This window comes from Scyliorhinus canicula, chromosome 9 (genome assembly GCF_902713615.1).
Source record: "Scyliorhinus canicula chromosome 9, sScyCan1.1, whole genome shotgun sequence".
Lineage (NCBI taxonomy): Eukaryota > Metazoa > Chordata > Chondrichthyes > Carcharhiniformes > Scyliorhinidae > Scyliorhinus > Scyliorhinus canicula.
Window position 1 is genome coordinate 129,582,523 of NC_052154.1, and position 14,796 is coordinate 129,597,318.

The window sequence follows — 14,796 nt, forward strand, 5'->3', positions numbered from 1 at the left end:
GGGCCTCGGTAGAGCGCTCTTTCAGGGGGTTGGTGCAGACTCGATGGGCCAAATGGTCTCCCTATGCGCTATAAGGATTCTATGATTCTACTCCTTTATTCTCCCTGCTTCTCTCTCAGTCTCACACTTTTTTATCTCCCAGCACAGCTCTGTCTTGTTCTTTATCCTTCCAACTTTGTTCTCAGTCTCACTCTTTCTCGCGCACTTTTAGCTCCAGGGCTCCATTCTCAGTCTCATTCTTTTATTCCCCAACTTCATTACCAATCTCACTCTTTCTCACACTCTTTTATCCCCCCCGGCTCTGCTCTCAGTCTCAATCTTTCTTGCGCTCCTTTATCCTCCTGGTTCCTCTCTCAATCTCACTCTTTCTTGTTCTTCTTTACCTTCCCAACTCTGTTTTCGGTCTCGCTCTTTCTTTAACTTTCCCACTCCACTCTAATTATCGCTCTTTCTCGTGCTTCTTTACCTTTCTAGCTCCACGCTCATGCTTGCTCTTTCTCATGCTTCTTTATCCTCCCAGCTTCGCACTCAGTCTTTCTCTTTCTCGTGTTTTTATGTATCCGGTTCTGCTCTGAAACTCAACTCTTTCTCACACCCCTTTATCCCCCTGACTTCTCTCTCAGTTATGGGGCTGGATTCTCCCCTACCCGGCGTGACGGAGGGTCCCGGTGTAGGGGAGTGGCGCCAACCACTCGGGGGTCGGGCCTCCCCAAAGGTGGGGAATTCTCCCCACCTTTGGGGGCCCGCCCCGCGCCGGAGCGGTTGGCACCAGAAGACTGGCGCAAAAAACCGGCGCCCCTGGCAGCGGGGCTGGCCGAAAGGCTTTCGCCGGTCGGCGCATGCGCCGGCAGTGATGTCAGCGGCCAGCTGCCTCTGACGTCACCACCGGCGCATACGCGATGTGGGTTTCCCTTCCGCTTCCGCCATGGCGGAGGCCGTGGCGGCCGCGGAAGGAGAAAGAGTGCACCCAGGGCACTGGCCCGGAGTCTGAGCGGGGGGCCCCGATCGCTGGCCAGGCCACCGTGGGGGCACCCCCTGGGGTTCGATTGCCCCCTGCCCCCCCCCCCAGGACCCCGGGGCCCGCTCGCGCCACTGACTGATCCCGCCAATACAGAGGTGGTTCAAACCTCGGCGGCGGGAGAGGCCTCCCAGCGGCGGGACTTCGGCCCATCCGGGCCAGAGAATCACCGCAGGGGCCTCGCCGATCGGAGTGGCGAGATTCCCGCCACCGCCAGTTCCCGGGTGGCGGGGAATCTCTGCCACGGCGGGGGCGGGATTTTCGGCGGCCCCAGGCGATTCTCCGACCCTGCTGGGGGCCGGAGAATTTCGCCCAAGCTCTTTCATCTCCCAGCTCAGCTCAGTCTCACTCATTCGCGCACTCCTTTATCATGAGACCATACAACATAGGAGCAGAATTGGCCATTCAACCCATCAGGTCTGCTCCGCCATTCAATCATGGCTGATATGTTTCTCATTCTCATTCTCCTGCCTTCTCCTCATATCCCCTGATCTCCTTAATAATCAAGAGCCTATCTATCTCTGTCTTAAAGACACTCTGCCGCAGAAGGCTGTGGAGGCCAAATCACTAGGTGTTCCATAGATTAACCACCCTCAGGTTGAAGAAATTCCTCCTCATCTCAGTTTTAAAGAATCGTTCTTTATTCTCCTGGTTTCCCGCTCAGTCTTGCATTCCCTCACTCTGTTCTCAGTCTCGCTCTTTCTCGCACCCCTTTATTCTCCCAGCTTCACTCTCAGTCTCGCTCTTCCTCACATCCCTTTATTCTCCCAACTTCGCTCTGTCTCACTCTTTCTTGGGCTCCTTTATCCTTCCAACTTCACTCTCAGTCTTGTGCTCTTTATCTCCCTCGCTCTGCTCTCAGTCTCGATCTTTCTCGCACTCTTTATCCTCCCAGCTGCCTCTCGCTCTCGCTCTTTCTCGAGTTCTTTTATCCTCCCAGCTCCGATCTCACTCTCATTCTTTTGTGCACTTCTTTATCCTCAAAGCTTTGCTCTCAGTCTCGTTCGTTCTCATGTTCTTTTATCCTCCCAGTTCCACCCTCAGTCGCAATTTTTCCCACACCCCTTTATCCTCCTGGATTAGCTCTCAGTCTTGTGCTCTTTATCTCCTTGACTTTGCTCCCTGTCTCGCTCTTTCTTGGGCTCCGTTCTCCTCCCAGCCCCACTCTCAGACTTGTTATTTCTCACCCACCTTTATCTTCCCGGCTTCACTCTCAGTCTCACTCTTCTGTGCATTCTTTTATCTCCCTGGCTCCTCTCTCAGTCTCACTGTTTCTTGCGCTTTTTTATCCTCCCAGCTTCGCTCAGTCTCACTCTTTTTTGCACTTTTTTTATCTTCCGGCTAACAAATGTTGAAGTGTTTTCTATAAGAAATCTAAGATGGTTCATGAAGTACAGGTTAGCTTTTATTGGTTCTAATCTTGCACTAACCTGGTCCCCCTACTGAATGTTCAGCTACTCAGCTTGATGTTTATGTGTTACCTCCATCACTTTCATCAATTCCGGAAGAAAAGCACGTTGCAATCCCAAACATACAAGTGGGCTTTAAGTATAATGAGGGTTGTTGCTCCACATCCTGTCAAGCAGTGAGTTCCAGATTCTCCCACAACGTTCTGGGTGAAAAGAATTCTCCTCAATTCTCTTCTAACTCTTCGGTCAATCATTTTAAATCTATATACCCTGGTTATTGATCTCTCTGCTAACATAAGTAAATCCTTCCTATCCACTCTATTAGGCCCCTAATAATATAATGGGCCTTGTTTATACCTTCCTCAGTTTCCTATGTATCAAAGAAAACAACTCCAGCCTATCTAATCTTTCCTGATAGCCAAAATTCTCCATTCCTTGCAACACCCTCATGAATCTCCTTTGAACCCTCTCTAGTGAAATCACATCCTTCCAGTAATGCAGTGATCACAACTGAACACAATATTCTGGATGTGGCCTAACTAATATTTTATACAGTTCCATCACAATCTCCCTGCTCTTATACTCAAAGTCTTATCCTGCATACCTTCCTAACCACCATATCTACCAGTCCTGCTACCTTTAGGCTCTGTAGACATGTTCTCTAAGGTCCCACTGTTCCTCTACACTTCTCATACCCTACCTTTTCCTTTTCTTTGTTTGCCCTCCCCAAATGCATCGCCACACACACCTCCAGGTTGAATTCCATTTGTCACTTTTCTGCACATATGACCACCTTTCTACAGTCTACAGCTTTCTCACTCACTATCAACAACCCATGTTCGATTCCAACCTTGGGTGACCATCTGTGTGGAGATTGTACGGTCTCCCCGTGTCTGCACGGGTTTCCTCCAGGTGTTCTGATTTTCTCCCATGGTCCAAAGATGTGCAGGTTAAGTGGATTGACCATGCTAAATCGCCCCTTAGATTAGGTTGGGTTACAGGGATAGGGTGGGAGAGTGGGCCTAAGTCAGATGCTCTTTCAGAGGATCAATACAGATTTGATGGGCCAAAAGCCTCCTTCTGCACTGTTGGGATTCTATGATTCTATTCTATATATGTCCACTGCTCTGAATGATTTTCCTTCAACTAGCTGTTTACAGTCCACTTTTGCCAAATCACAACTCAACTTCGTAAAATTGGCTTTTTCCAAATTTTAAAAGTTTACTCTTGGTCTATCTTTATCCTTTTTAATAATGATTCTAAATCTAACTGAATTTTGATCAGTATGATTAAAATGTTCTCCCAACCATACTCCTAACACTGTTGCTTTCCTGACCCTCCTCCTCCACATTTCCCCCCAACTGTCCCACATTCCACCCCACCACAGACCCCAACCACTCACAACTGTCCTTGGCTCTGGTTATATTTCCCAGAATAATCTTCAGAACTGAATATTGGTTAGAGGGGGAGATACATTCAGGAGACTCTTGCAAAGCCTGCCTAGAACACCTTAACTATCTGGCAGTCACTCATTCCCTCACTGCCTACACACTCTTAAACTGCAATATGTTCACCTTCAGAAACGTGCTCTCCACACAGCAAAAAGAAGCCTTAACCTCTCTACTGTGCCAGACCTAATATGGAACTGCTGGTAGGGAGGTTTGACTGAATTCTCCTCTTATACCTAACCTGAAAGATTTAATGGACCAAAGTAAAGGAACTTCTACTCTATTTAGGTTGGATGTTGTGAGTTCTTAGATTAGGAAAAGGCCTAGTCTGCTTGAGCATGGTTTAGGAAAGTGCTTGCTGTAAAATATTTGGAGAATCTACCCTGTCTAACTGTACTAAACTTAAGGAGACAGTCACTAATTTGAGAAGTCCCATTCTGCAATACAAACATGCATAAAATCCAGAAAGGATAACTCATTGCCGGGCAATAACCATCTCCAAAAGAGAGAAGCTTGCCACTCCTCATGACATTCAATGGCATGACTATCACTGAACCCTAATGCTCTACATCCTGAGGGTTGCCATTAACCAGACGCTGAACTGAACCCGCTACATATGTATTGTGGCTACAATAGTAGGTAAGAGGCTGGGAATTCTGCAGCAAGTAACTCACCTCCTGACACTCCCAAAGCCTTTTTTGCCATCTACTAGGCACAAGTTACGAGTGTAATGGAATCCACTTGCCTGGATGAGTGTAGCTCCAATAACATTCATGAAGTTCACACCATCCACCACCTTAAACATTCAATCCTTCCTCGACTGGTGCACAATGATGCTAATGTGCACCATCTACAATATGCACTGCAGCAAAATGCCAAAGCTGCTTAAACAACATCTTCCAAACCCGTTACCTCTAACACTTAGATGGAGAAGGACAGCAGTCGCATGACAACACCGTCACTTGCAAGTACCCCTCCAAGAGACACATCATCCAGACCTGGAACTGGATCATCCTTCCTTCATCGCCACTGAGTCAAAATCCTGGAACTCACTTCCAAACAGCATTGGAAGTATACGTACACCATCATTGGTGGTTCAAGAAGATGGGCTCATCATCACCTTATCAAGAACATCTAGAAATAGCAACAAATGCTGTCCTTGTCAGCAATGTGCACATCCCATGAATGAATAAATAAAACTCATTAAAATGGAGAATACACTCTCAATTAAATAATGTAATCTTTCCACTCGCGCACACATTCTGTGCACACATACTCCCCCACATAGCAAGTTTTAACATATGGGGAACAGGCTCGCTGAAGCATGCAATTTGCATTACATAAATAATTCATTAAAACACTTATACCCCAGAGCTACTACACGTCTCCACCCCCTCCCCTGCGCCACCTCCAGCAATGATCTCTACAAATACTACACCTGGCCATCTGCAATCTTATTACCAAGCTACAGATATGATGTTAACAGTCTTCAGAAATAGGATATAACCAGATGGCTGACAGCCAATGGCCCTAACATAATCTAGAGCCAACACATGGGAAATCTGAAAAAAGATTTTAACGTGCACCAGCTTGACATTCATTTTGTGCCATTACATGTTTATCTAGAGTCTTTTTCTTCACTTAGAAACCAGCTTTCTGCATTCACCAGCGCTTAATTTTACTCCATGTTCAAAATAGTGGGTGCAAAATCATGGACATCTGCAGGACGAGCCACTACTGATTCCAGTACCTGACCCACAATAAACAGTTACATATAAATTTAGACTGGGGGGGGGTTACAGTCTCGGCGACCCCTATCCTATCAGCAAGAATACTGAAAAGGGCACGAAGACCAACTGTAGCACCTTGACTGCTCCCATTAGGAGAGACCAGGGATGCAAATGTAATTCATCATTATAGCCGGATGTGTTTTGTGCATATCCTAAAAAAATAACATAGAACATAGAACATAGAACGGTACAGCACAGAACAGGCCCTTCGGCCCTCAATGTTGTGCCGAGCCATGATCACCCTACTCAAACCCACGTATCCACCCTATACCCGTAACCCAACTTTTATTAGGACACTACGGGCAATTTAGCATGGCCAATCCACCTAACCCGCACATCTTTGGACTGTGGGAGGAAACCGGAGCACCCGGAGGAAACCCACGCACACAGGGGGAGGACTTGCAGACTCCACACAGACAGTGACCCAGCCGGGAATCGAACCTGGGACCCTGGAGCAGTGAAGCATTTATGCTAACCACCATGCTACCCTGCTGCCCCAAAACTATTCATGTGTTATTAGAAGAGCAAATTTTACTGAAGAATCTAACAGTTGGAACAGGAACATGAACAATTTCCATCTTATTATTGACTTTTTATGTCCTATATAAAAGTTTATATCCTATTTTTGACTTTTTTGTCTGTTTTCTCATTGAACAAAATGAGGCATGAGAAATTAAACATCAAGCATTTCAAAGTCAGGTACAAAACATTTAGATGCAGAGGAAAGTTTCCTCTCTACATATGTCAGACAAAGTTTAAGAAGGGCATTCCTGCTGTGCCAGGGCAATAGTTTCCATTTCCCACATCAGCTACCTGTGACTTCTCTGGAGAAGAATGATTATGAAGCAGAGCAAATAGGTGATGTAAAGCTGAGGAGAATATTTGGGAAGCAGCTTCCATTGTAAAATGATGTCCCGTGCAAATATATCAAAGGAAATAGGGAAGTCAAAACATGAGTAATTGACTGGGAGAAAAGAATAACTATACCAAGAGAAACTAAACTTTTCCCAGAATAAATGGAAGAGAAATTTAGCAAATAGAAATGCATAAATCTTTAAACAATAAATAGATTTCAATAAAGGAAAAAGAAAGTGTCTCAAAGGGCTTTCATGGATGAACGGCGATGTTAGCTCAAATTAAATATTAAAAACAGGGCAAAAGAATTAGCACATCGGGCAAATGGTTCTTTTTTAAATCAAGGGAAAATTTATAGAGTATAGGAAATCTACAAAAGAGACATGAGAAAGACAGAATGAGCAAAGCAGTAAGCCTTTTAAAGTCACATCAGTAGTCACCGAATAATAAAATAAATGGAATAATAATAAAAAATGGAGACAAGCTTGTGTTGGGAGTTAGGGAATGGAAATACTCTGCCTTAATTCCTACAGAGGAAGTGAACATTAGAATTGTAAAGCCACCAGAGGTGGACACTGTAGGGCACTCATTATTAATCAAGAACTGGTAATAAAGAAGTGTCTGAAACTAAGGCAGACAAAATATCGAAGCCAACTGATTTATATCTGACGATCCTGAAAGAAAGGGAAAAATGTCAAAAACCAGGATCAGTGCAGGAAATTGGAAAGAAAGCTAAAATATTTCCTGCAAATGTATTATCAGTCTGAATGGGAAAGAGAAAATGAAGAAGATGGAAACCAGAGATGACATACCAGCAAAGAACAGGAAGAGATATAATGTTCCAAAATACTTTGGAAAGAAAATCTGTGCCCAGGGACTGGAGAGTGGTAAACATGACACTTGTTTTCAAAGATAGAGACAGGGATAAGCTAGGAAATTATACGTCAGTATCACTTCTGTTTACTATATGGGGTGAAATTACAGAAACCTGAGATCGACCAGACACTGTGAATTTTTGAAAGGAAAGTCATGCTTGACCAATTTAATAACATTCTTTGATGAAATAACAGTGAGGATAGATGAAGGAAATTTGGTGAAGGTGCTCAAAAGGCACTTGGCAAGGAATCATAAAGAGATTGTTGGCAAAGAGTTTTGTACTCAGAATTAAAAGGACAATTGTTTAACATAGATAGGTAATTATAGAAAAAGAAGTAGAGGGTGAAGGAATAGGAGGTTTCCAGGATTGGACAATATCAGTAGTCCTCAATAAGGGTCCCTGTTGGGACTGTCTTTATTTCCTATCTAACTTCATATAAACATACAAATTAAGATGCAGGAGTAGGCCACTCAGCCCCTCAGGCCTGTTCCGCCATTCAATAATATCATGCCTGACCTGACTGTAACTTCACCCTCAAGTTCCCGCCTACTTCCTCTTATTTTTCCAGCACTAATTTATATTTAAAATGATTACCATATTTTTCCTGTAATGTATCCGTGCAAAATTCCTATTTATCATAAAAAGTATTTATATAAACCTGTTACACTGTAATTGCACTCTCCTGCCAGTGATGGCACTGTCGTGTCTCAGTTTTACATTTCCGAGCTCCTCAGCCGATACTGCAGAAAAATCCCTTTGCAGCAATAAACTCAACTATTCTTTGCCCGCTGAACCTCGCCACCTGAAGATCACACAAGGTCTCCGCAATGAAAGATAGGTTTATGCATATATTAATAACCTGGATTCAGGAGTTGATGGGAAATTATTGAAATTTGTTTCTGATAATAAATTGGGGGCTACAGCCAAGACTGAAAATTGTTATTGACATGCAGGAGAGCAGTCAGGAGGCAAATACAATTCAATATAGGAATACGTGCAGTCATATATTTTGGGAATAATAATGAAAGGAAATACACCCTTACTAAGGAAATACCTACAATAGCTGTGCAGCAAAGGAACCCTTTCTTGCATCAGTGCAGGACATTAAGGTAAGAGTGCAACGAGAAGGACTACAAAAAAGGCAAACATTGTATCTAGTTGCCATTGACTACAACTGCAAGGATGTAAGTTTGAATTTATATATGACCTTGATTAGGTTGCCCAAGTACCACATCCGGGGACCTCACTGTGGTGAGATGCAATGGGAAATTTTCAGCATGCACTTAAGAGGTTACCAGAATAAAATATTATAGTTAGGAAAAGCAATTTGTGGAGCTGCAATGTTTTCATCAAATCTAAGAAAGTTAAGAGATGGCTCGATAGTGGGTTTCAGTATAATGAGGGTTACGGTAGAGACAAATTTTTCCTTTGGGTTAAGGAAGGTGGTAAAAAAACAGCACAGATTTTAAGAATCACAAAAAGCACTAAGGCTAAAGTTAGAAAAAATGTCTTCACACTGAAATAATAATGACTCCAACATTATCTGCCAAAAGCCATTATTACAATCAGAGTCCATATATTCTTACAGGAATTTAATAATTCCTTGGAGAGGCTGAGATGAAGGAATATGGGAAGTGAACAGGACTGCAATGTTTCAAAGTGGTGTCCCATTGGGGCGGCATGATAGCATAGTGGTTAGCACAATTGCAGTGTGTGCATGGGTTTCCTCTGGGTGCTCCAGTTTCCTCCCACAGTCCAAAGATGTGCAGGTTAGGTGGATTGGCCATGCTAAATTGCCCTTCGTGTCCAAAATTACCCTTAGTGTTGGGTGGGGTTACTGGGTTATGGGGACAGGGTGGAGGTGTGGGCTTGGGTAGGGTGCTCTTTCCAAGAGCCAGTGCAGACTCGATGGGCTGAATGGCCTCCTTCTGCACTGCAAATTCTATGATTCTATGTGAAGAACTCATCTAGAGTTTGCTTGATGTCTAAATGCATTGAAATTAGGTAATTTAGTGAATATGGTGCTAAATTACTGGCAGCCATGTGCTTTGGGCTCCCTGCCCAACAGAATCTGGATTGACAATTCATAGAATCCCTACAGTGCAGAAGGAGGCCATTCAGTCCATCGAGTCTGCACCTCCCTTCCGAAAGCGCATCCTACCTAGACCCAATCCCGACTGAATACACCTAACTTAACATTTGGACTCTTGGGGCAATTTAGCATGGCCAATCAACCTAATCGACACATTTTTGTATTGCAGGAGGAAACCGGAGCACCCGGAGGAAACCTATGCAGACATGGGGAGAAAGTGCAAACTCCACACAGACAGTCACCAAAGGTCAGAATTGAACCCAGGACCCAGGTACTATGAGACAGCAGTGCTAACCACTGCCACCGTACTACCCATGTGCTTTGGGCGTTCTAAGCTCATTTTGATACAGATACAAAGTGAACAGAAGTGACTTTTATCCCGCCAATCTGCTCCGATTTGAGCAAAAGTCCCAGGGGTGGAAGGACAGTGACTAACCCGCTGCATTACTCAATTCCACCAACTGTATTGTATGAAAGAGTTGGCAGGAACGTATTTGGTGCAGTGGTGTAAGTGCCTTGAAATGTCACATCAAATATATGACATTGGGATGAATGTGACATGCTTCCCCCCCCCCCCCCCCAACACTCCCCCCCCCCCCCCCCCCCACAACCAAATCAAATAAAAACTTGGCCAAACATTTGCATTCCAGGAAGATGCTGTTTTCGTGACGATGACGAAGATTCAATTGGCGGACAGGCCAAATAAAAATCCTCCACCTGTCATGCCTAGAAGTTGTTTCCAATCACCCTTCTCGCATATCATCATTCTCCTGAAAAATAACTGCCCCCGCGTCTCTCCCCCCCCCCCCCCCCCCCTCCGAAGCGTGTCCTTGTAGTTTGGCATTGAGCCAGTCTGGCTCCTTCCCTCTATGAATGTGCAATTCGCTAACTTACCCTGTATTGGTCCCCGGTCAATTACAAACTCATTCAAGAATGAGAACGCCATGAAAATAGTAGTGATAAACAACAATGCAATCCGATTTAAACGCTCTTATTCACTTTCTGAATATGGAATTAATTGTAAGCATTGATTGGGGACAGTTCCACTGCTATTCTTGGTTCTGCATTTGACATGAGACAATTCCTTCAATGTCTGTGTTCCTTGCACGGCGGGGATTGTTTTCTATCTGCTATATTGTATATCATTGTAATTTACAAATAGGAGTATTGGCAATATTAAGCTGATCCGAATGATTTCCACGTAATGTCACTATTGGTGACGGTACATTGATGAAGGTCATTTGTCTCAAGACGGAGGAACGCACACCGGTTCAGTGTAGTAGCTGCAGGGAAGTATTGACGGGCACCCTGGATGACAGATCCCATTCTGGAGCTGTGCAATTTGCAAGGGAGGGTTTACTTCACTTTTAAACCCACCGGATTGATTCAAGGTCAAATCTGCTTGACATCTCCGTCCGCGCTTTGGATCAAAGCAGCGGGTTATTTCACCACATCAAAGGGAACTGTACCCGCTGCCGGCCTGTGTGTATTTCAGTGTTTGTGTGTCTGCCTGTGGACTACAGTATAAACATCCCTTCCTTTTACTGCAGCGATTTCAGGAAAATTGGACCCGGTGCCAGGTACCACCTGCTGGAGTATGAAGGAAGCGCACACTGTTCCTGAAACCTTCATCCCGCCTGAGTGCGCGCTCTCTCTCACTATATCTTACCCTATATCTCTGGGGGAATACAGTAAAATAGCATGATTTGTTTTTGCTGCGGTAGAAAAGGATTGAATCTCTGAAATAAGGACCAAAGGACATTACAATGGGCCACCCTGGATAGAAATCCCACTGCCCGTGAGAAGGGGGGACTCGGGAATGTATACAATCCAACATGGAACATGCAAAACCCCTACTGTGAATGATGTGAGATCTCGCACATATAGAAATTTAGACTGTTTGCTGCTACTTTGGGTTACAAATTGCCCTTTCTCCCTCTCATGTTCTTCATAAATTCTCAATGTGTTCAGGAACCAGCACAATATTCCCATTTCATTGAACATCGCGTGTGCTCAGACATTAGCAAGGAGAGCCTGAATTACAGGCGGCGGCCCCAAAGTTATGCAACGAGAGCGATCTGCGGGTTAATGCACAGATCTTGTCCCCAGGTAAGTACCATCAATAAGCTGAAAGAGGGTGATTTCAATCTTTGGGACGCGGAGATGTTTGAGAAAAGGAAGACGGTCCGGCATTATCTGTGACTGGTCAGAATGTGCAATATCACCGTCCACCTATCAGTGTTTAAATAACCTACAAATCGATAGCTATAATTTTCTGAGGGCAACGATAATAATGTATCATGGCATCCAGCCAGCAATATAGAAGAGGAAAAACGCTTTAAAACTCGACATCCATCTCAGGAGCTTTGTAGAATGTATAAACATGACCAATTTGATATGGAGTATGTCATACTTTGCAGAATTAGAGGTATACATTTGCACTTAGAGATGTTATGATTGTATTGATGTTGGCTCTTTACAGTAACATTATTCCTGTTCATCTGGCCATTTCCAGCCTCAGCCTTTTTTTAAACCAAAGATCAAAATATATTCAGTGGCTGGAATCACTAGCTCTCTCCGGTAAGGTGACCCGCCACTCTTTTTTTTAAGGATGAAACTGGGATCTGAGGTTAAAGTGGCGACCCTCGGATTCCGCTGCAGTCTGCACTGGGGCTGGACGCCTGTGGAATACCAATGAGCCCCAATTTGAAACGCACTCCCGCTGCGCGCTGCCCTCAGCCGCGTGTATCAGAAGCACCAGTTCTCTGAAATAATGCTGGGTCCCGCGTTACAACCTATACCCAGTTCTCAGAAACCCCTCCAAGTAACCCTCCACTGTGACTGGCATTTCCGATGACTAATGTGGCTGAGAAGGCTATGCTCCCTGGAAAACTGCCATAAACAACAGCCCCTCGGCAAAGGACACTTTGGTATTGTGAAGCGGGGCTTTGCGCTCACTTGAACCGCACATATGTCACCTCTACCCGCCAGTGTCTGCTCAGTAACATCATCTTTAGGTATACACGGTTTTACTACAACCACCAGTGATTGCTAAACCCCTTTGAATGTGTAATCTTCCCATCCCCAGTGGGGGATACAACATCTCAGTCCAGTATTCCTGGAATTCTGCAATGATTATATATCTGCAGGTATCCCCTGGTCTAGTTTACAACATTAAATCCTCCTCCCTCTCTACCTCCTTTAATAGCTGTTTTGTAATCAGGTTCCTGTTGACATTAACTCAATGTGGACATGCCCCTGTTACACCCATTTCAATTGAATGTCTTTCTACAATTTGTTCCTCGGCTTATTTGACCAACCGGTTCTTTATTTCGATGTGGGTGGCGTGTGACTGTTGGAGTGCTGGTGTGAAGATTATTGGATGTCAAGATTTAAAAGAAAAGATAATGTATTTATTTCCCCTTACCCGTGCATATTTCGAAGAGTACGGGTCTTCAAAGAGAGCCCAAATGCGGCGTTGCCATTTCCTCCACCAGCCAGCTTTGGCTCCAGTTTCTGGGGAGCAGTCTCCCAGGGCCAGGCGTTTGGTGTCCAGCTCGTCCTCCGAGTCAGCGACCCCGTCCCCGGCGCCTCCCGCCTCGCCGTCGCCGCTGTTGAGGTCGGGGGACTCGAAGCTGTCCAGAGCCTCCTCGGCGTCGCGGTGCTGCCGGTAGGTCATCCAGCAGCAAGGCTCCACGTCCGTCTCGTCGATGCCCCAGAAGGCGATCTCCTCCTCGTACAGGGGCCCGCACACATCGGCCGGGCAGTGCAGCTTGCCCGTGCGGTAGTAGTTGAGGATGTGGGCGAACACGCCCGGGTGCCGGTCGAAGAAGAACTCGTCTGCCTTGGGGTCGTAGTCGAAGTTGGCGAAGGCTCCGGGCTCGGTGAGCCATGCCAGCCGGGTGCCGGGCAGGGTCTTCAGGGTGCTCCGGTACGTTTCGTGCCTAGTCCCTCCCACGTTGATCACGATGCGATCGTTGTCGTCGCCCTTGCCCATCTCCTCGATCAGACATGTCGCGGAGGGAGGTCGTTTTCCTGGGGAGCTGCCGCGGGAGGTGGCCACATGGACTGAGCTGATCATTCAGCACCACGGACAGCGACCAGGCATCTGCCTCTCCGCCTGCAGCCAGCACAGCAGCGCAGCCCAGCCCAGCAACAGCCCAGTCTGCAGCAAGCCTCCCTCCCTCCCCCCTCCCCCCCCACCCCCCCCTACTACACACTATCCAGCAAACCTCCCGGCTGGCAAATCTACATTGTTGTGCCTTTTTTTTATTTTGTGAAGATTTGGAGGCCGGCGGTGCTGCAAGGAGACAAGCGAGAGGAAGGAAAAGGCAGCAGCGGCGGCGGCGGCGGAGACTGGAAGGAGGAGCCCCCCCCCCCCCCCCGACAGACAAACTGCGCAGCCGCCAGTTCAGCCCCCCCCCCCCCCCCCCCCCCCCCTCACCATCCACAAGGTCCCAGAGCCCCTGGCAGCTGCCCGGCACTGACACACACACAAACACACATCTCTCCATAGCTAAAGAACCACCTAGCTGCCCGCAGAACCATTTACATTCATGGTACTTGCCACTGTGCCAAGCCGTGGTGTGTTTTTGAGGCCATGGTTGTTCCTAAAGCATTTCATTGTAGGAGGAGAATAAATATGATGGGGAGTCTGGAGGTTCCCCCACCCTCATTTGTTCATTAGATGTGGCCATCGCTAATTGCCTTGCGCCCCCTTCTTGAACATTGTCCCATTGTTTGACTGGGGAGTTCCAGGGATTTGACTCAATGGTGATGGGGGAGCGGCAATATATTTCAATTCTGGATGCTGTATGATTTGGAGGGGATCTTGCAGATGGTGCTGCCATTCCTAGATTTGCCTGCTGCTCTAGTCCCTCCAGGTGGTTGAGGCTGTGGGTTTGGGTGGTGCTACTGAAGAAACCTTGGCAAGTTTCTGTACTGCATCATGTAGATGGTAAACACTGCTGCCACTGTGCACCAATGGGGGAGGGAGTGAATGTTGCACAACACAGAGCCACTCATGCACATATGCACAGATACACACAAATACAGGTATACTCACACAAGCAGTTGGACAGATAGACATACACAGACTGGCACACAGATACCGACTTACACACAGACACACGTGCACACATATGCACACAAATATATACACACCCACATATGGACACCCACATATCACGTACATGCATCTTGTGCTTTCAGACAGATTATTAAAGTTTACGATCAAAAGAAGCAGTTTCTCAAAGGCTTCCTGTGCCTGCCAACATTAAATTCTTCTACAGAGACTTCAGTATCAAT

General features: G+C 46.0%; 1 protein-coding gene across 2 annotated transcripts in view; it reads right to left on the minus strand.

Moving 5' to 3' along the window:
* The window catches only part of LOC119971682 (potassium voltage-gated channel subfamily C member 1-like), a 138,334-nt gene extending 124,660 nt beyond the window's left edge, over positions 1 to 13,674 (minus strand). For both annotated transcript variants that reach the window (XM_038807566.1, XM_038807565.1), the window contains exon 1: positions 12,917 to 13,674. In XM_038807566.1, the coding sequence (XP_038663494.1) occupies positions 12,917 to 13,570 (654 nt within the window). In that variant the 5' untranslated portion in view covers positions 13,571 to 13,674. The remainder of the gene's footprint in view (positions 1 to 12,916) is intronic.
* Between the last annotated feature and the right edge of the window lie 1,122 nt (positions 13,675 to 14,796).